Below are 22,586 nucleotides of genomic sequence, written 5' to 3'. Positions count from 1 at the left end.
GGCTAGAAAACTCTAAAAAATAGGTCTGATGTGTAAAATGCGAATCGAGACTCATTCTTTTGTGAAAAGATCAAAAAGGATGTGCCTTATAGTCACCCGAAAGGAGTTGGGCCAATGCCCAAAAGGGGCCAATTCGGCACTTTTAAAGTGTCGAATGATACTTTGGACTCCGAGCGTACTTTTCGTGTTCGGGTGCGTTTTGGACTTTCTTTCTAGGGTTTTTTTTATCCAGTCTTTGTATCTAGACGTGTTTTCATCCTTAATCTATGATTTTTTTTTTAATCTCTTTTCTGGATAATTCAGACTTTTTTAGGAACAATTATCTTGTGGATAAATCCCTTAAAATAAATCTTGATAAAATTCAAATTATCCACAATTTATTGTTATCCAATCATCCTTTTATTCCCATGCAAGCAATCCTATTTTAAACACTAATTATCAATCAACCACAAAATTATTTAATTAATTTTAATTGTTCAACCAATCAAAATTAATATAAATTAATTATGCGTGGTCGACTCTTTCTAGACACAATACATATGGACTGTGCAAACTTGATCATACAATATCTTTTGATCCAATGGTTCGATTTAAAAACCGGACACACCGTTGCAACCGTTAGAATCTCAATACCATTTTTATGATATGCAATGATTAGACTGATGCATGCAATGCAAGAACAAATTGATGCATGAGATGCAAGAACAAATCGATACATGTAATGCAAACAAATTGATGCATGTAATGCAAGAATGATTTTTTGGGTACATGGATGGTCATTCCAATCATCTTCCTTGATTAAATCATAGGTGTAAAATTGAGTGTTTACAATATTAATTTTTAAAAATAGTTACATGTAATAAGAAATAACTATTACAACAATTTTAAAGATGAATAGCTATTCCTCGATTTAAGGAATATATATTATGAAGGAACAACTATTCCCTCTAATATAGATGCAACCAAATAATCGAATAATTATTCCATTACAAATCTATTATAGCAAACCATACATGCCCTTTATTCTTCAGTAGGTGTATAACTTTTGAAATTAATATGTTTCTAAAAATTCAAACTTTCCATACGCACCACTATAAAAAAATAATAAATAAATCTATCTCTTTCCATAAATAAATCGAAGCATGTAATGCAAACAAATTGATGCATGTAATGCAAGAATTATTTTTTGGGTACATGAATGGTCATTCCAGTCATCTTCCTTAATTAAATCATAGGTGTAAAATCGAGTGTCTACAATATTAATTTTAAAAATAGTTACATGTAATAAGAAATAACTATTACAACAATTTTAAAGATCAGTAGCTATTCCTTGATTTAAGGAATATATATATATATATATATATATATATATATATATATATATATATATATTGATGATGCTAAGAAGATCAGTAGGCTGGATGCTTCGGACTTGATAGGACCACTTGCTCTCTCTGCGGCCTGAAGAAAAAAGAGAAGTCAATCAAAGGCGACCGGGGCTGCCGGCCAAAAACCCTCCGATGGTAAAGTTAGTTTTTCTCTCTATATTTTTGGAGTTCCAACTTTTTTGGAGTAAAATTCACATACCTTTGCCTTGTCTGAATCAGTCTTTATATAGCGCCTTCATAGACGGTTATCGAAATTGGAACCTCTCCTAGATTCAAGGAGGGTTAAACGTAACTGCCATAACCGTTTAGGAGTTACACTTCTATTTCACAACGGATACATGACAGTTATGCATGGGATAAGGGATTGTCACATTATATTCGGAGATTCTCCTAAGTATGATCTCCTCGTCCTGGAATTCCTTCGTCGAGTGTGCCTGATAATTCCAAGTGTAGCATCCTCGTCCACGAAACTTTATGTGGACGAGTCCTCTCGGGGCAGGCTGTGCGCATCCCATGGACGAAGGATGTAGCTTCGCTATCATCCTCAGGACGGCCTTGTCTGTTACCCTCGTCCTAAGGATAACTCCTGGACAGCTGCCGAGGTGATGACCGTCCAGGGACGGTCTGAGCGTTTTCATCCCACATCATATATATATATATATATATATATATATATATATATATATTATGAAGGAACAACTATTCCCTCTAATATAGATGCAACTAAATAATCGAATAATTATTACACATGAATAACTATTCCATTACAAATCTATTACAGCATACCATACATGCCCTTTATTCTTCAGTAGGAGTAATAACTTTTCAAATTAATATATTTCTAAAAATTCAAACTTTCCATATGCACCACTATAAAAAATAATAAATAAATAGATCTCTTTCCATAAATAAATCGATGCATGTAATGCAAACAAATTGATGCATGTAATGCAATAATGATTTTTTGGGTACATGGATGGTCATTCCAGTCATTTTCCTTGATTAAATCATAGGTGTAAAATTGAGTGTCTACAATATTAATTTTAAAAATAGTTACATGTAATAAGAAATAACTATTACAACAATTTTAAAGATGAATAGCTATTCCTCGATTTAAGGAATATATATTATGAAGGAACAACTATTCCCTCTAATATAGATGCAACCAAATAATCGAATAATTATTACACATGAATAACTATTACATTACAAATCTATTATAGCATACCATACATGCCCTTTATTTTTCAGTAGGTGTAATAACTTTTCAAATTAATATATTCCATATGCACCACTATAAAAAAATAATAAATAAATCTATCTCTTTCCATATGCACATAACAATTAATTTTATTCTAATTTTACAACCAAATATATGAACAGTAGTAATTATTCAAAGTACATTATATCATTGTTTATTTCCCATAATAAAGATTACTAATTCTTTTTGTAATTTTTTTTCAATGCACCAAACATGCCCTAAGTTGGGGGGGGGGGGGGGGGATAGTTATGTGAGGGGAGTTTTATTTGCTTTGATTAGGAAGAGCATAATTTATTCGTTTACATTTTTATGGACTTTGAGTTTGTGCCCCCTTTCTGTTGAGCCTAATGATTATATCTTTAAATTTGAGTATGTTCTTGTCTGGAATCCCCTAGAGATGCATGTCATCTTGAATGTAGAAACGTGATCATAGGGATCTTGTGACCCATAGTATAAGTCTAGAGTAGGCAACCTGAACTTGGGAGGTAGAGGATGAATTGTGATTGACGCAATAAAGGGGTAACCAATTTTGTGGATGAGGTTGTCTATGTGTGCTCTTCCCCTCATGGAGTCCTTCATTTGGCCCACTTCTCACTCCAAGTGTGGTACCCTTCAGGTTACTATTCCCCTTAACTAATCTTCTCCTTTAACGCTACTCTCTGCCCTCCTATCCTCTTGGTCTTGTCCATGCTCTTCTTGGTCTGCATGTTGATATCGACAGTGCTTTTTCTTGTGGACTTTCCTGGCAAAGTCCTAGTTTTGTTGCATCAATTCCGCAACCGCAACTGCTATAGACTACAACTATTGCTAGACGAAAACTAATGAAGGATCATGGCTATGGTTTGGATGATTGGAGGCGTTTCCAGTTTCTAGATTTTATGGACTTATGGCCTTTGATCTAGTCCAAACCATGCAAACTTTTTGTCTTAGGGAGCAAAGTGGCAGTTCCCTCCCCATAGATGGCGCCAACTAATGAGGTATGAAATCAGTAGGCCACAGGCTCCAAACGCTTATGCGAATCAACAACCTGAAAAATAAAGAAAGATTATTGAAGTTGACTGGGGTGGAACAACTAAGGACCCTCCTACGATTAAGTTAGTATCTCTTTCTAAGACTCAAGTATGAGAAGTGTATGAATAGTTGTACATACCTTTGCTTAGTGAGGTTTGGTTCTTTTTATAGAGAGTTTGGAATGGGTCTACTTGTTAGGTGCCACTATCATCATGAGAGATGTGTGGATTTAGAAAGGAGTGTAAAGCAAATTTTAGGGAATTCATCTCACATCTTGGAATAGTGAATCATGGAGTAATTGTTCTTGGTTTGCAGAGAACACCTTAGAATTTACAAAGTGTTCATCCATCGTCTATGGTCTCTTGTCTTTAGATGACCTATCTTCATCTTAGACAAACTTGCGCCTTCCTAGTACTACCGTGTTGCTCTTTCCTTCTGAATGGTGATCTTCTTCTTATTGGACAAACATTGTTCTCATGGACGACCCTATGACAATTTTGATTTTTTAATTACCCATCAAAAGCTTTTTATCTTCTTAGAATTATATGAGCATTAGACGTTGTGTATAAACCATAAGATGCATTGTATGTGATTCAAGTATGGGAATGAGATTCACATGCAAAATATCAAAGTCACAATTCCTTGTAAACCCATAAATCTTAGTTCATAGTTCGTGATGAAATTGGGCATTTCATTTGATAGGACTACAACCATATCAATCACAATGATTTGTCTTGATTATGACAATGGAGACTTCTGGTTGATATTTTGATGTATCTATATACATTGAAATAGACCGCTATGAGTCATTCTATAAACTACTGTCAATTGAACAAACAATCTCATAACTACTAAACGTATTGACTTAATCTTGAGAGGAATGTGATTCCAAACATGAAATGTAAGTTATTGTGACGTATTCCGAAGTGAGATTTTACGCATTTAATATCTCGGCATGTGTGGGTAATCACAAGTAACATTATGGGAATGCTATTCCTCAACAGGAAATCTATAATCTCGATAAGAGACAAGATTTAGGTAAGTTTCATTAATGTTCTTAGAGGTGACGAAACTATAACCCTTGGATTTTCCAATTTTCTTGTCAAGGATTACGAAGTATTCCCCAGGCTCGTCATAGGAAAAGAAAAGGTTGTGAAGGCTTTCGGCAATGGTGTCCCAACCTAGTCCATGAATGAAGAGTTTGAGTTAGGATAAGTCCAAGTCCTTGAGAGATCGGGCGGCATTAAGGATGTCCATGTGATGAGAGGCGGCATTGGCTATGATGTTGATGAGTTTCCCCTTATCAACAATGCAGTCCACGATCTTACACACGTCTTTGGGTGTGAGTTTTAGGATGGAGGGGTCTATGTTAGTCAGACCAACACCATTTTTGTCGAGCTTTTGCTTCTTGGTGAGGTTCATTGAATTTTAGAAGAAGTGTAGAAGTAGGATCAATAAGGTGTGTTCTGTTTCACTCTTATTTATAGATTATTGTAGCATTAGTAGGGTTTTTTATGAGGTGAGCTTGCTATTGGAAAATGTGATGTTTTAAACTGGGCTTACTTAGTTATTCCAATTCTGTCCAGTCACTTAGATTACACTAGGATATTTTTTTTTGAAATTTTATTGCTAGCTCAATTTTATATTTTTAAAAACAATTAAATTCAATACAACCACATGTTTGAATTTAAATTAAGAATTTGATATGTAGTATATAAGGAACTATACATAAATCTTACCCCTCATTTTAATAGTCAATACTTACTTAGAGTGCATTTGGCTTTTGCTTATTTTAGGTTGCTTATTTATATAGTATTTACCAAAAGACATAATTTCCAGTAAGTTTTACTGCATAGCTAGTAAATCTCAGTTAGGAACCTAAAAATACTTTTGGAAGAGATAGTGTGACAAAAATCTAAAAAACAAAATTAAAATTCTAAATTACCAGAAGAGAGACTTCCTTTGATTTATTGTCAACAATAAGCAGAAAATGTGTGATCAAAATTTATATAATTAAAGAAATGCTATATAGATATAAAAGAAAAAAAAAAAAGGGAAAATGTGAGCAGTTGAAAAATAAGAGAAATATGCATAGGTGATTGGAAAGTAGAGTTTTTGTCTTTTGCAACAATACTTGTGAATGTGATATATGTGCTTTACCTATTATAACAAGAATTTGGATGTAAGATAGACATATTTTTTCTTTTGCAATTAATTTAATTACAATAGATAAAATCCATAAATGAGTCCACAAGTAAATCCAAGAAAATGTAAACAACTTGAAATGTTATATTTGTGACCTAAATATGATTTTAAAGGAGAGAGTGCCAATCCAATCTTATTAATCTAATAAACAAGAAAGGGTATTGATGATGCAAGGAAAATCAATGAGCCAATTGTCCAAATGAGGGGAGCTGGAAGACCTATAAGCAAAGAACACACTATCGGAGAGCACCGATGTGATGCTAGCCAAAGGCTCTCCCATGCTTGAGTTAGAATCTCACAAGAAACACAAATGAACTCTAATAGAAGAAAAGTTGTGGGGATTTCACCCATGCCTTAGAACGGAGGAGATCTAGTGTTTATATAGGGGCATTGGGTTGACTTCTTCCATGGCTTTTGCCACTCTCCATACTAGGAGTGTGATAGAAGAATGAAGTTAATTGTAGTGGGATTCTTGCAATTCATGCCTATAATTGGAAAATGTGGGGATGGTGGCATATGCTTTAAGCTTAATTCCTAAGGATTTCCATAAGTGTGTTGCACTGAAGAATGGTCGTTTAGAGGGATAGATGAATGGGCCTTGGATTTCAGAAGACCTAAGTTGCTGGGTTGCTATAAGTGCAAGTGAGAGTATTAGGTCAGAAGAATGGTTTCCTTTTCGGAAGAGTGATTTCCTTGGGATGGGAGACTTAGTAGGCAATATGGGTCAGATGAGGCATACCTTGTTGGACGAGTGACTTTGTTAGTAAGGCTCAGTTCTTGAGAGGCCAATCTGCATTAAGTATGTTTATGAATGAGTTCATGCCAAAAAAACAAAATTGGATTTCTAAATTACAAGAAGCGAGACTTCCTTCAATTGCTTAACGAAAGTGGGAAGAGTTTCTTTTTAAGCCTCACGAAAATTTCTTTGAAACACGTCTTTTTCCCATGAGAGCCTTAAGGCTAGAGAATTTTTTGATTGGTCCTATACCACCTTACATGCGCAAGAATAGTAAATTGATTCTACAACTTGTGTATAGGTATATATGTATGTCCAACAATTTAGCTGACAATGATGGCATTTGATTGAACATATTGCAATTCACAACAAGAATCAATATGTCCTTAAACTTAACTCTCGGTATTTCCAACAACTCGTCAATGACTCAAAAAATCACCGTCTCTGCCACCTTCCTCGCTCACCGACACTTATGTTCACTAGGATGTGTAATGGTACTTTGGAGATGTATGGCTTCTCACCATACCCTCAACTATCCAAAATTTTCTTTTGAAATGCTAAACTTTCTTTTGAGAAACCCAGAATCAGCCTGGTTTTTCTAATGAAATTAAGTTTCTCTGCTACTTATTAGAGTTGAGCGTCAGACTCCTAAAAAGCAAAATTCAACACGTAAACTTGTCTTAGACGACTTATCATGTTGCATATTAGAGTTGCTAGGATAACTATAAGTATGGCTTATATAATTATACAAGATTGCGCTTAAGGTGGTCGAAGAGATGGATGAAAATCTGTAGAACAAGTTCACATGTGTGTTTATCAACATAAAAAAAAAAAATAATAATAAATAAAAGAAGAAGAAAGAAAGAAAAGAAAAAGTTTGACCACATTGTCATGAATACTAGGACATCCCAAAAAAAGTAGCATTAATGACTCTATATTAACGGCATGAGAAGTAGTGATTTATCATCGTTAGATCTAATGAGGATCTACAATCTAAAAATGGTGTAACTCTTGTGAAGTTACACCAAGTGTAACTTGGAGTCTTGAACCCATCTCTCTCTCTCTCTCTCTCTCTCTCTCTATATATATATATATATATATTTATATATATCTATACACACACACACACACTAATGAATAGTGATAGGCCCGTGCGTTGCACACTTTAAAAAAAAATATTTTGTAAATTAGTAGTATTATTATTATTGTGATGCATGGAAACTCATAAGCATTGCTAATTAAAATATTAGGTAAAAGTAAAAATTTAACAAAAACATAATTATAATCCTGGGAAAAACATGTTGTTTTTCCTTCCAATCCTTGCTAATCTATAGACACTATTAGTGAAACAGAAAATAAAATTTTATTTCTATTATTTGAGTTAATAATATTACATAAAAAGTCCACTAAAATATCTTAATATTATTAACATTATGTATATAACACTTAGAAATATTAATATATAAAATTTGAGACTATACTATGATATTAAAATATTTATATCATTCTTAATGTAAAAAAGGAAAGAAAAAAAATATAGTAAATTTATTTGATAATGAGATATAAATTATGGGAAAAATAAAACACCTAAAAAAAAATGTTTTCCTTTAAATTTAGAGTATTAATTTTTATCATGTATGTTAGTAGTGAGTTTCAATAAGAATATATAAAACAATATGTAAACATTTTTTAGGAGGTTGCACTTGCATAAAAACGGAGATAACACATCTTATTTAAAACATGTAAGGAAAAAGTTGTATAATTTAATGATGAATGTAAACAATTCTAACCCAAATATTGGATACAAAAATATTGACATAACCATTAAAAACTTTCATATACACAATGAATTCCACAATCATGAAAATACTAATAAAAATTTGGATCACAATTGGACAAAAGTTATACAAAATAACAAAATTGGACATCACCTACTAATTAATTCTCCAAAAAAAAAAAAAATCACCCACTAATCAAAACACCAAAGGAAAATATATTCGCATTAACATCAAAATAATAAAAACAATTTCTAAACAATAAAATGTATAAATCAATCTTTTGCCTTAAATATTGCTCAATCTTTAATTCCATATACCAAAAAAATATAAAAATGAAAAGTATTAAAGTAAATCAGATAATAAGGTTAGAGATTAATATATTAGAGAGAGAGAGAGAGAGAGAGGTACCTCTAATAGTGGACAACAAAAACAAAAATGCAATTGTGAAATAATTTTTTCATCCAAATTTCTAAGCTTGTTGCTTATAAGAAGGATAATGAGAGAACATATTTATATTTTAAAGAAAAGGGGATGAAGAAGATGAAAGGTTAGGGAAGAGGATGAAATACTACATGTAGGTAATTGAATTAATTGTAATTTTGATTGCTAAAATAATAATGTGATATAAAAGTATAAACACTTCCTATCAATACCCAAAGCAAATTATATATAAATATATATATATATATATAAACACACACTTTTGTGTCAAAAAAAGAAACATCAACTAAAAGTTAGGAGAATGTTGTATACATTTTATTGTTATGTGTACAATTTTGATTTCATGTATTCAAAAAGTGAAAAAAAAAGACTTCTAGGCTTCTTTTCTAATTGTGATGTATTTGATTATGGTTCCAAAATAAGTTTTTAAAAAATATCAATATCTAATATATAATTAGATTACACGTATATTACTCAATTAAAGTTTTTTTCAACAAATTACTTTTTTTTAAACAAAAAATACTTGAATAGTCTTTGGAATGGTAATGGTTAGGAAAATAAATAAACAAATGATAAATTAAGAATTAGTGGTCATACCAATTAAATATAAGAAGTTGCCACATGTAATTGTAGGATGCTTTGAAGTGTCATTGTAGCATGCAATGTATCTACCAATTTTGAGATTCAACTTATATAATATATGATAGGGTACGATAGAGCACCAACCCCGACGTCGTCCATAGAGGTCGTCCAGGACTTAGCCAGTGAAGCAAGAACCCTGGAAACCTTACCTATAACTACCTCATCCATGAAGGAAGAAGCTTGGACGAGGTTCGCATGACCAGGGAACGAGTCGCCTCGTCCTAAGAGAGTCGCGAAGCTCGTCCTGAACAAAATTCGTCCATAGGAGGAACGACCCTTATTTCTAAGCTAAGTACGCTCGACAAGAAGATCCTCGGACGAGGCTGTCACACTTAGGAAAATTTCCGAGTGTAATGTTACAACTCCTTATTACACGTATAACTTCCAGTAACCGTTGTGTGAGAAGTATATAACTCCTAAGCGGTTATGGAAGTTATCTTTAAATCCTTACACCTCCTTGAATCCAGGGGAGGTTATAAGTGTGATAACTGTCTATTAGAACACTATATAAACGCTCATTCAGACCAAACAAAGGTACGCAATATATTTCCCAAAAAGTTGGAACTCCGAGAATATAGAGAGAAAACTAACTTTGTCATCGGAGGGTTCTTGGTTGGCAACCCCGGTCACCTTTGATCGTTTTTCTTTCTTTTCCAGGCCATCGAAAGAGCAAGTAGTTCGTTCAAGCCCGGAGCATCCAGCCTACTGATTATTTTCGCATTATCAATATATGTGTATATATATATATATATATATATATATATATATATATATATATATATATTATAAATAGATACGAGTTTAAATTGCACCTGATATAACTCTAAACTCTTAAATTTAAGTAGATTTAACAGTAAAAAAAAAAAAACCCATTAATGCTAATTATCACTTATTTATTATTATCCCTCATTTATTATCTCCTAAATTTTAGCCATGTATCTTTTTAAAACACCTTAGCAAACAGGTTTAAAACTTGGGTAATGTAACAAACACAAATTATTTTACAATATTTTTATAAACTGCTGATATGGCTTTAGTATTTTTCAAATAGTTATTGTAAGTAAAAATGTGATATTAGTGATGAACTCATATTAGAATTAGTAAGATTTTGCCATATCAGTAATTTGTAAAATAATTTATGTCTGTAGCATTAACTTTAAATACCATCTCTTTGTTTTCTTTTTATAAGATAACTTGAAATTAAAAGCCTTTAAAAAAAAACCTCTCTCTCTAATGGCTTCCCTTGGAAATCCAAAAATGAAAAATGAAAAAAAAAATCAACATGAATACAATTTTAATTTCTGTGAGATCTTTCAATCACGTGTCTTTTTAAACACCTCATTAAACGACGTGTACAATATCTTTCTCTATTTTCTTTTCTGTCAGTATCACGACTTGCTTTTAGCCCCCACCAAAACCTCCCAAGCTCGGCTCCAATGGCTAAAGATTGAAACCCCAAGCCCCCAATTGCTTTGTTGCTGTGCATTGTTGCGTTGTGTAAGTGCTGTGAAAATATACGTGGGTGAAAAGAAAAGGTATTGTAGAAATATATATTGTGGTATTACATTGCCCATTTGGCAGAGGAGTTTGAGTAATGTTGTTTGGGTGTTTTTGATATACGTGTGGGTGAAAAAGTATGTGAAAAAGTGTGTAATGTTATTTAAAATGTGAAAATGTGTGTTAGAACTAAGCTACCAAATAGGGCCTTAAATACCACAATATATATTTCTACAATACATTTTCACCTAAAAATTGTGCAAGGCTACTTGGTAAGTAATTTCAAACAATAATTTTCAGTATTTGAACACTAAAATCTGTAGGGTAAATAAGGGCCCGCTTGGTAATGTTGTTCTAGTAACGTTGTTTGTATTTTTAAAAAATATGTGTGGGTGAAAAATGTGTGAAAATACGTATAATATTGTTTAAACATTGAAAACTATTGTTCAAAAGACATGGCCAAACAGCTCCTAAGGGGGCGTTTGGTAATGTTGTTTTATAGTAACATTGTTTATATTTTTTGAAAATACATATGAGTGAAAAAGTATGGGAAAATATAATACTTTACCAAACATCCCCTAGTTTTTGAGTCTCAATTTAGGGTATTTAGGGCCTATTTAGATTTTTTTTTCATCACTCATCACTCCTTACTCAATTTTTGTTACTCATCACTCGCCACTCATTACTCATCACTTAAAATACCCTAATTTTCTAATACTACCCGTTTGGTTTTTGTTTTCACTTCACATCACTCAAATATTTTCACCGTTTTTTTAGGTCCCATTCCTGACCCAATGTCATTTCCTTTTCTCTCTCTCTTTTTTTTTTTTTTCTTTTTCCCCTGACACTCATCTTTCTCTACCTCTCATCTCTCTTCTCTTTGCCTCTTGCCCAATGTTTCTTTCGTCTCTCAGTGCTCTCCTCTCTCCCATCTCTCGACGGCGATGGCAACGGTAAAGGTGGCAACACAGCCACAACCACCAAAACCACGGTGACCACAACCACAACTATGAAACCACCATTTCAACCGCAATCATAACCAAACTCACAAAAAAAAAAAAAAAAAAAACCAAACCACCACCATAGCCACCATCACCACCACCACAACCACTAAACCCACCAAAAAAAAAAAAAAAAAAAAAAATCAAACACCATTAGAGCATCGACACCCATCTCTCCCAAAACACAAACCTGAACCCATAAAAATTTCAAAAGCTCCCTCGTCTTGTCAGGACCGTTATCGGTGAACAACACTCATCTCTCTAACGTGTACGGCGGCGCGATGGGGTGGGTTTTTTCCATAAAAATTTCCCCTGTTTTTCTCTGCTTTTCTCTTCATCCATGTTAACACAGTGACAAACCCATAGTGACAAATGGTCGCAACAACCACCGCCGCAGCTGCCGCTACAACCCACCACAGCCACAACAACAACATCAACGTCAACAACGGTGACAACCTTGACGAACTCGAGAAGAAAAAAAAGGAATGGAAACCCAGTGAAAAGGAAAGAAAAGAAGAAAAAAAAAACCCAAGCCTAGAAACCCGATGAAAAGGAATGGAAAAAAAAAGAAAAAAGAAAAAAGAATGAATCAAACCGAGAAACCAACGTGGTTAGGAAAGAAAAGAAGAAAAAGAAGAAGAAGAAGAGGAGAAAAGAGAAAGTGTGTCTCAGACCCATAAAAGACAAAAAAAAGAAAAAAAAGAAAAGAAGGCAAAGTGTGTTGGAGAGAGCAAAAGTCTGAAAGTGGGTCTCATATATGTGTGTTTAATTACAAAAATGCCATTGAAAACAGAGTTCTGGAAACTGAAAACACATTTATGTGTCTTCATAACTTAAAAATCAGAGAATTGAGTAATGGAAACAATAACTGAAAACAAAATCCAAACAAGCCTTTTAATCATGGATCCTACCATTTTTAAATTATGGGCGATGAAAATAGAATTATAAATTATGAAAACATAAAATCCAAATAGTCCCTTAAACTGCCTCGTATCAATTTTAATTTTTCAGCAAATGACGTTTTTGAAAATATTAAAAAAAAAAAAAAAAAGGCATAAAAACCATTTGACAACACCATGCCTCTTTCTCACGCTGACCAACGCACACCTCACCTTTTTTTTCCTCCTCTTTCACGCTTCCTTCTCTCCTCACTTTCAGATTTATTCATCTCTCTCTCTCTCTTCACCTCCATTCCTTCTCATCTCATCTCTCACTCTCTCTCCAAAGCACAGCAAAACGATTGTGGTTTCTTACAAGTTACTGTATCTAATTTTCGGGCCAACTCTACTCCCATCCCTCCCCTAGATCTAAACTAGCCTTAAAAAAGAAGAAGCGAAGCTCTACTACTGGGTTTGGTTGCAAGCGGGTCATCATCCACTCTCAAATCAAATGCCACACTTTCTCTTGTAAGTTCCTCGCTTCTCAACCCATTTCTGTAACTGGGTTTGCTCTTAGTCTTAGTATAGTGAGCAGTCTTGTGAGTTTCGAGTTTTCCTTTCTTTACTTTCACGGGTTTAGCTTGGGTTTAAGCTCTGCCACTTGCTTGAGGATTAATTTCTTCTTTTCTTGTCTAACTTTTAATGCATCTTATTGGTGAATGATTGGAAAGATGCGTTTGTGGCATGTTAAGATGCGTTTTTTGCTAGTGCAATTAGGATTTTGGAAAGCACTAAACCCTTGCCAGCGATGCTATCAAATAAGGAAAAATAATATCTCTTAGTGCAATTTTCTGTATTTCTAAAGAGGTTGTAAAGAAGAAGAAAGTTGTAGGGTTCTAGCTTAAGCTAGTCCAAGTCTCTCACAAATCAGCTGTACCTTAAGTAGCAACTACACTCATGAAAGATGGTACACACCCGTATTTAACCATCTAGATGAATTTAATAGAATTATTCTTGATTTAAAGAATATTGATTGAAAAGTAATGGCCTGTTTGGGAGTTTAGAGAAGGAGGAGAGTAGAGGGGAGGGGAGTAGTGGGGAGGAGAGTAGAGTAGAATGATTACCCTTCACCTTGTTTGGATGTTTTTATAATTAGTAAGGGGGAAGGGAGCAATTAGCCATTCCCCTTGTTTTTAACATTGTAATTTTATAAATATAATAAGGGTAAATTAGGTAATTTGCTTTATCAATAATTCTATGTGCTCTACTCTCTCTCCAAATCTCTCTAATTTGGGAGAATTAAAAATGAGGGGGTTGGAAGTAGTTGAAACCCCTTCAAACCCCTCCAAACCCCTCCCCCTCCTTCCTTAAAAAACTCCCAAACAAGATAATTGAATTACTCCCCTTCCCTCTACTCTACTCCCCCTCCTTTTTTAAACATCCAAACAGGCCATAAAGGATAAGGATCAAGCCCTAATTTTTTTAGTCATTACCTACTTTTTAGCACGAAAAACTATCTCTATTAATAATATAAAAGATGCATTGAATTCTAAGGAGTTGGAGAAGAAGCTTTCTAAAAATTAGGGCGATAATTATGTTGAATATCTGGTTGCCTGAGGTAGATCTAATGAAAAGGGACCTAGTGAGGAAACTCTAGATCAAAATCTAGATCCAATAAAATGCTTAATCTTTTTACCAGTCAACTTCTCAATCTAGATTTTGATCTAGATTTACCTCTTTTGTTAGCAAAGCATCCTTGCCCTTTGATGCTTTCACAATCCTTGTTGCACTAACAAAGGACACATTTTAATATGCCACAAACTAAAATCATTCTTCCCATTAAATTTTTCTATCTTAAATTTTGCCGCTGACGAAATGTTTGTCATCATCTTGAAAAACCTAAGTATACCTCTAATTACACAACCAAATAGATTTGATGGTTATTGGAAAAATCAGTTGCTTTAACAAAGAATCCAAAAACAAAACTAAAATAATCCAAACAAAGAACCCAGGACTTTGATACCAATTTGTTGTGATAGTGGAAGCTTTGATATCTATTTGTTATGTATGTAACCAAAAAATTGGTGGTCTATGCAAAAATAGAATAAGTAATTTCACATGGGAACACAAAGATTTACTTGATTCGGCCTTAGTCCTACGTCCATGGGTTGGACAAAGTTGAGGAGAAAGTTTCACTAAGAAAATAGGAGCTACAAAGGTGGCACAAAGGCACTCTCACAACTAAAGAATTACTCTATAAAATCCAAGAATGCAAACATAGCAGGGCTAAAAGACTAATAGCCAAACCTTTCACTTGGGTACCTTATAATATTGAAATCTCCTACTAAACACCATGCCATGTGCCACATGGCACGCACCTGTGATAACTCCTCCCACAAAATAGACTGCTGTCCATCATCATTGGGGCCATACACACTGTACAAGCCAAAACAGAGTCATCCACCACCATTCTCAATAAGACACCAATAGAAAAATGTCCAACAATTACATCTATCTTTTCAAAAATCCTCTTATCCCAAATTAGCAAGACCCTTCCTGAAGTCTGGACAACATCCAAAACGGCCCAATCAATGAAAGGACTACCCCATAAACTCCGAACAAAAGCAATGTCGATGGAAGATACTTTTGTTTCTTGAAAACATACAAGATCACGTTTCCACTCTTTTAGAAGATCCTTACAAGATCACATTTGGGGATTGTTAAGCCCCCTTACATTCTAAGAAAGCAGGCGTTGAGTCATTTAAAACTTTCAACAACCCCAACAACATTCGAAGAAGTTCTGCTTCTACTCCTAGAAGAGACACCATCATAATTAGCATTAGAAACAAGCCCCTTGTGACCTCCTGTCCTTGAGTTTGCATGTCGCTTAGGCACCCCATCATCGATCACCTTGAGACATTCCTGTTCAAGAAGGCGAAACAGGGCCAAACATTGAGCTTCATGTTTCACAATAGGAAAACCCACCATATTACAAAAATCTTTCATCAGCTAGGACACCCAACTTGAATTTGGTTCAGCTTCTGCCACCCGAGCTCCTCCTGCATCACCAACTCATTGAGTGTATTGGGATCCCACTGAGATAGAGGATTACACTCCAAAAAACAGTTTTCTTTCACCACACTACCACCACCACAGTTATTGGCCCCACTGTTGTCTCACGGTAGGAAAAGAAGCCCAGAATCATTTTGACAAAACCCAGCAGAATACACTAACCTCGGCTGTACCGCCACTTTGTGGTACTAACTAAAATCCTCATCTTGATCTTCCCCTTCCCCAAACTCAACACCCATCTCATTACGTAGCTTAGACAAAGGGGAAAAATGATTTTGATTCACCCACTGATGTCGACGATGAGACCATGACTTCGTAATTGGAGACTTCATAGCCGTAATCGTTGAGGTTACCAACATATCTCCGGTGACCCCAGAGGATTGGAGTGCCTCACCATGTGTTTCCTCGACATTGGAATCTGTCACCGCTGAAGAAACATCCTTGCCAGAGTTGGGATCCACCACAGAGGATCTACACACTCTCTCCATGTCTGTCTCGGCCCCTGGTGCACCGGAAACTTCCATCGGCATGCACCCGCCAGCGTTCGAGCTCTCGTCGACTGTCCCATGTATCGGCTTCAAACCCCCAATCTCTAGCGCATGAGATTGGGCTAAAAGCCCTTTAGCTTTAGCCTTAGGATTTGTCGTGACCACTAAATGGGCTTTCCCCAGAATCAGCGTGCATAGTATTAGTGGGAATAAGAGGCCTTGCACCTTTCATTAGAGAGCCCATCCTTAACACTGGGCTTTATCCAGGTTTCCACCTTTAAAGGCCCATATTTAGTATTGTTGGGCTTTAGCCTAAAGCACTTTTTCTTCCCATCTTCAGATTTAAAAACTCTCAAAGCCAAGTTCTCAGCAGTCAACTTAAAAGTAATGTGGCGTTTGGTACGGGGTAATGTTTTAGGATTCCTAGGAATGTTTAAAGATTCCCATGTCTAGTTACAAATCATGTTAAGGAATCAGATGCTAGGGGAATCTGGATCCCCCCTCAGTAGGAATGTGGATTCCCTTTAAAACAGGTGGGAATCCAGATTCCCAAGCTTAAAGGAAATTGTATCTTTTATAAATTGATAATTTTAACCATTTTTCCTTATCATTTAAAGCAATTAAGATAAAATATAAAACAAATTATTATGGATTAAACTCTTTTAAAAATTATTATTAAGAATAAAAGCATTTGAGAATTTAAATAGTTATTTTTGTATTGTACCTGTCATTTTGAAATGTTAGACTATAATTTTAATGAATTTGTCATAATTAATAGTTTATATTTGGTTTTTCATTATTTATTTAGAGGAAGATTTTTTTTGAAAATGACTTGGTAGTTCATATTCAAATCTAAGGATAGAATGGGAAAAATAAATAATTCATTTAAGATTCTTGGAATAAACCAAACATTATCATCTCACATTCCTAGGAATCTTAAGAGATTCCCAATGAAACCAAACATAGGAATAACTACATTCCTTCGTACCAAACGCCACATAAATGCACGTGTGGGTCTACCATTTAATTTGTTAGAATCTCCGAGAATCACGTTATTTTCCAATTTATCTCCCAAAATTTCAAAATTCCTAAGTTTCCGCTGGTTCCCATAATTATTCCCAGCTTGCCTATTCCGGCCACCATTGGCTGGCAGAAAATCACCGCTCCCTCCTTCGTTACGTGGCCTTGATTTATCACTAGAGAAGAAGAAACCCAACTCTTTGTGAAACAAAGACCACCCCCAATGGTTAGTGCATGCTGGTATCATAGCACACCCTCGACGAGCCCCACCATAGTACTCTGCTATGACCACAAAAATGCCAGTCTTATTCGATCTCCCACAAAATTCCAATAACTTACTATTTTCCCGGAACCGTTTACAAAGAGAAACTTTCCCCGGAACCCAATCACGAATATCAGTAAAACACGAAAGAATCCACTCAAAGCCTTTACATCCTACCCAAATAGAATGCTTGGCATGCCGGCTGCACTCGTGGATAGCATACGAGTCAGGCTGCCCTCCGTTAAAAGTAAAAGAGGAAAACTTTGCATCAATACAGAAAGAAACTTTTTTGCCCCCATGATCAGATAAAGGTGAAGAGGTATTTGGTTTGGTAACAATATTAGATAGCGGAGGTGTAGTCACGGAAGGTTTTTTAGGCAGTGTAGATGATTGTGAGGGGTGTGATGGTGGGATTGAACTAGAGGGGTGACAAAATGTGTACGATGGAAAACCAAAAGGTGGGAATTGGGGTGGGAACAAAAAAGGATAGGGAGAGAGAGAAGGAAAATGTGGGATTGCCGGTGGTAGGAAGTGGAAAAGAGAGGAAGTTTGGGGCGGTTGGTGGGGAGGGTGAGGGTGGGAGAGGGGGAGGGGTGGGGGAGGCAGAGGTCTCATGTCATTCGACTAAATCCAATTTTCTAGATTCAACGGATCAAATATAATTTTTTTTTTTTTTTTGCATATTTATAGTTAGTGATGAATGTTTCTTTTTAATCACTCATTTGATCTTCTATTAGGAGGTATTCCTTGCTACACTATCCTTCCAATAATGTTCCAACTACATTTTTGTGGCCACTCTCTGGTTATGTGGTGGAAGACACTCAATGCAACGTAAACACAGTGCACTTTAATCATCATGTAGCTATGGTGAAGAACATGTCTCCCTCATTTACCTTTGTTAGCTGTCCAAGAGTTCATCCTTTTGGAGCCTTACAAATCAGTGTTGATGTGGGAGATGCATCTGATTCTGGCAAGTGTGACCAGTCAAAAGTTTCTGAGAACCAAAATTTAAATGAGGAGGATCAAGTAGTTTGCAATGACTCTGAAGATACCATTGAAGATCATAAGGAAAGGCAACGGCGGAGAAAGATAGGGTTAGCAAACAAGGGAAGAGTGCCATGGAACAAAGGCAAGAAACACACTGCAGGTAACTACAGAATGTTAATTTTATATGTCGTATTTTGATCTTACTGAATGTAAATTTTTTATTTCACAAAAATATATATATATATATATATATATATATATATATTATTAATTTATTCTGAAGTGACAATATACTATATAATCAGAAACCCGTGATCGTATCAAGCAAAGAACATTAGAAGCCTTGAGAGACCCCAAGGTGAAGTCATGTAAGGTTCAGTTAACTTTAGGATCTTTTCCTTTTGCACAGGATGTTGTTTAAATAGTAGGTAACATTCATATACAGAACCGTAGCATTGTTTGTGCAGAATTTTGGATTTTCGTTTTGTCAAAACTTTTTGCAGAATTTTTCAGTGTAAAGAGAAAACTTATTCTTGCTGCATTACAATCAAAAGGAAACCCTTTTGGATCACATTTTCTTGCTTCCTTAATTCTATATCTGTTAGTAGGTACACACCATACTTTTTCTTTTTGTTGTTGCTGTGTTTTTTTTTTTTTTTTTTTTTTTTTTTTCAGAACACTTTTTCCCATTTCTTTGTCAACAATTTTCAGGTTAGGAAGAAGATGTCTGAACATCCACGTCCTCACAGGTAATCTTTTTAGTCCCAAAATCTTTTTCATATTTATTTTAATCAACAAAAATGCTAAATGTTACTATATTGAAAATTAAATATTGGGGTTATGCTTTGGTTTTGTGGAATGTGAAGTGAATAATAAACTCTAAAAAGCTTAGAACCAAGTATGAGTTTCTGGTTTTAAACATTCTTTTGGTTGATATTCTATTATATATGAGAAACAAAATTCATTTAGGAGAAGGAAGGATATGTTACTGACTTCTGTGTTGAAGTATAGATAGGCTGGAAAATAGAAAGAAAAAAGAGACATCAGATCAAATTTTAGCAATTCAAGATTTTTATGGAAGGAATTTGGTAACTAGACATGGGGAATTGAAATTATAAGGATCATAGGTGTCTTATAACTGCCATTTTATGTTTTTGGGGACACTAAAAATTACTGAAATTCCAGCGATTGATGCTTGTCAGATTAAATGCCTTTGTGGGGCATGTGGGCATTGAATTTGTATGTTAAGTCTGTTTGTGTGCCTTTTTTTTATCTGATAGAAAGCAACTGTTTGTGTTACTTAAATGAAGTAAAGTGATTTGTTTAACAACGTAATTCAATTTTGTGTGTGGAAATGTATGTATGAATGAGAGCCCATTTTACAAGAACTCTTTTCTCTGAGAACTTAAAAGAAAGAGAATTGTAACAAAGAATTCATTTGGTTTCTCTTAGATGGGTCTCCAAGACATTCTCTTATCTGTGAAAATCTCATTTTAGACATTTCATTAACTAAGGAAAAAGAAAGAGACAGAGAAAGAAAAAGTTGTAGGATTATCTCAGGGTTGGAAAGCTAGTTCTTTTCAATCACGATTAATTATCTGTCTCATGGTCAACAAGAAACTTCTTGTGGCTGGTAGAATTCAATCTTACTTTGTTCTAGGTTCACCTTATGCTTAAAGACATACCTGAATTTGAGGTCCCTGTCCCCTTTTGACTCATAACTTGTCTTTGCTTGATGGTGTCCTACAACTTAAGTTTTCTTGACCTCTAGCATGAATGGTTGCCATACTGAAGTCAACACTATTAACCTTTTTGCAGTGATCGTATCAAGGCAAAAATAAGCTCTTCACTTCGATGTGTCTGGCAAGAGCGTTTGAAATTGAAATATTCAAGGGAAAGGTTCTTTTGGTCATGGGCAGAGAGCATAGCGAAAGCAGCTAAGAATGGTGGTAGCAACCAGCAAGAGCTAGAATGGGATAGCTATGATAGGATGAAACAAGAAATAGTCCACCAAGAGCTTCAGTGGATTGCAGTAAAGGCAAAGGCAAAGGCAAAGGCAAAGGCAAAGCGGATGGCAAAGGCAAGAGCAGAGAGACTCATTCTTTCATGGGCAGAAAGTATAGCAAAAGTGGCTAAGAAAGGAGGAAGTGACCAACAAGAGCTAGATTGGGATAGTTTCAATAAGAGTAAACAAGAAATGGTTCTCCAACAGCTTCAATGGACTGCAGAAAAGGCAAAGGCAAAGGAGATGGGAAAGATAAGATCAAGGCTTGCTCAAAAGAGAAAAGAACGGGAAGAGAAGGCAAGAGCAAGAGGAGAGATTAAAAGAAAGACACAGAGAAAGTTAAAGGAAGACAAAGAGGACTTTGCAGTTCCCCAAGTGTCAAAACTTAAGCAGAAACTAACGAAGGTAAATCACCTAGGGGACTTCATGGATTTGAATTATGATTTTCATGAATTAAATAGATTCTGTAATAAATATGCTATCATTAAGCTTGTCATGGTTGTTGGTGAATTAAGGAGGTTAATAAAGCAATTGTTTCTAGTACTGGTGAATGGTGATTAAATGGCAGAAAGGTTGCTCTAGCAGAAAAAAAGAAGTATGAATATAGAAATTGAAAAGCAGGAAAAAAATCTTTTCATCTCTTGAGAGTGACAAAAGGAGAATTTATTAGCAGAATTTTGTTACTCGTCAGTTCCTAAGCTAGATGGAAATGCTTTCTTCGGTTTTCTCTTTAAGCTTGCCTCTTATTCTTCTTTATTGCTATGACACAACTTGGAGTGAGATGGACCCAACAATCTGGGTTTTCATCTGGGAGAGATGCTATACCCTGAGTTCTTTATAGGGAACCACAAGATAACTAGTTTGAATCACCCTCCCCTGCCCCTCCCCTTGGGGCCATATTTACTCATGGGAAAAGCATTTTATACTATGGATCTGATTTTCGGTTTTTTCAGGTACCTGTACCACACATTGTATTTATTTGTATCTGAATAATGTAATTCTGTAATGAAATTCAAGTGTTGTATAAACCTATTTTCTGTCTTGTCTTCAGGTTCACATTAAGGGATCTGTAAATGTTCAAGTCACTGGTTGGGGGAACACAGTGGTATCGCATTTTGGAGGTTTAGAGAAATTGGACCTAGAAATTGTAAAGAGAGAAAAAATGCGAAGAGAAGTCTCACTTGCTGATCAGATCCAAGTGGCCAGAATAAAAAAATCTGAATCCATGGATAGAGAAGCTCTGGCAGCATCATCCTCTGATAACTGATCCAATAAAAATACTGAGGAATGAGCTTAGGTGACCACTCTTTCTAATTTTGATCGTCTTCTTGTCTGAGTTATACCTTGTGCATTGCTCAATTGTTGATGGTTATTAATTTGAAGAAATAATGGAATTTTACAATAGCCATTCCTATTTTAATTAGTTGTAAGATCCTGATTCTCATTTCTTCCCCCTTGCATAATTTTCATCATAACTGCTATTTCAATTCTTCTTTTCCCAAACGGAGGATAACAAATTCTTCTTTCTCTATATTGTTTTGTTTGCATATACTCTCGTGTATTCTAATCTACTTATTTTGGCTTATAATTAATAATGGGGCTAACTGCCCTCGTTATATTATGATATGCTTATTTTGGCATATATGCACTAATGATGCAACCAACCCTAGCTTAGATTGATGCCAAAAGGATGTCAATTTGGCTGGGCTGCAACCATTCTAAGCTATGGTCAGGTTTCTAGTTTGAGATTGAAGTGAATTTCTGATAGTACAATGGATTGGGGACACTTCAGGAGCAGAATTTCATCAATTAGGTGAAAAATTTGATGTCTTTTTCCCTACCCTGCTGCAATAATCATTTTTTTAATTTTTTTTAGCCAAAATAACTAGCGACGTAGTTAAAGTTCACACCCAA

The 22,586-nt window shown here is 35.0% G+C and overlaps 1 protein-coding gene across 2 annotated transcripts; it reads left to right on the top strand.

Moving 5' to 3' along the window:
- The first annotated feature begins 13,049 nt into the window (after positions 1-13,049).
- On the top strand, positions 13,050-22,221 carry LOC142641418 (uncharacterized). 2 transcript variants are annotated; one of them, XM_075815855.1, is made up of 6 exons: positions 13,050-13,366; positions 18,418-18,827; positions 18,973-19,025; positions 19,379-19,416; positions 20,486-21,077; positions 21,724-22,221. In XM_075815855.1, exons 1-6 carry the CDS (start codon positions 13,350-13,352, stop codon positions 21,937-21,939), a joined length of 1,326 nt encoding a protein of 441 aa, XP_075671970.1. In that variant the 5' UTR covers positions 13,050-13,349; the 3' UTR covers positions 21,940-22,221. The 2 variants fall into 2 exon arrangements, with proteins under 2 accessions (XP_075671970.1, XP_075671969.1); XM_075815854.1 differs by having other exon boundaries at positions 13,069-13,366; positions 18,973-19,040.
- The last annotated feature ends 365 nt before the right edge of the window (positions 22,222-22,586 follow it).

Source organism: Castanea sativa, chromosome 6 (genome assembly GCF_040712315.1).
Source record: "Castanea sativa cultivar Marrone di Chiusa Pesio chromosome 6, ASM4071231v1".
Taxonomy (NCBI): domain Eukaryota; kingdom Viridiplantae; phylum Streptophyta; class Magnoliopsida; order Fagales; family Fagaceae; genus Castanea; species Castanea sativa.
The sequence above is the reverse complement of the archived record's forward strand: the minus strand, read 5'-3'. Positions and strand labels throughout refer to the sequence as shown.

Excerpts from the sequence above, each read along its gene's own strand:
- LOC142641418 (XM_075815854.1), top strand. Across the intron at positions 19,041-19,378 it reads CCAAGGTGAAGTCATGTAAG|GTTAGGAAGAAGATGTCTGA; the intron begins GTTCAGTTAACT and ends AACAATTTTCAG. Across the intron at positions 19,417-20,485 it reads GAACATCCACGTCCTCACAG|TGATCGTATCAAGGCAAAAA; the intron begins GTAATCTTTTTA and ends ACCTTTTTGCAG.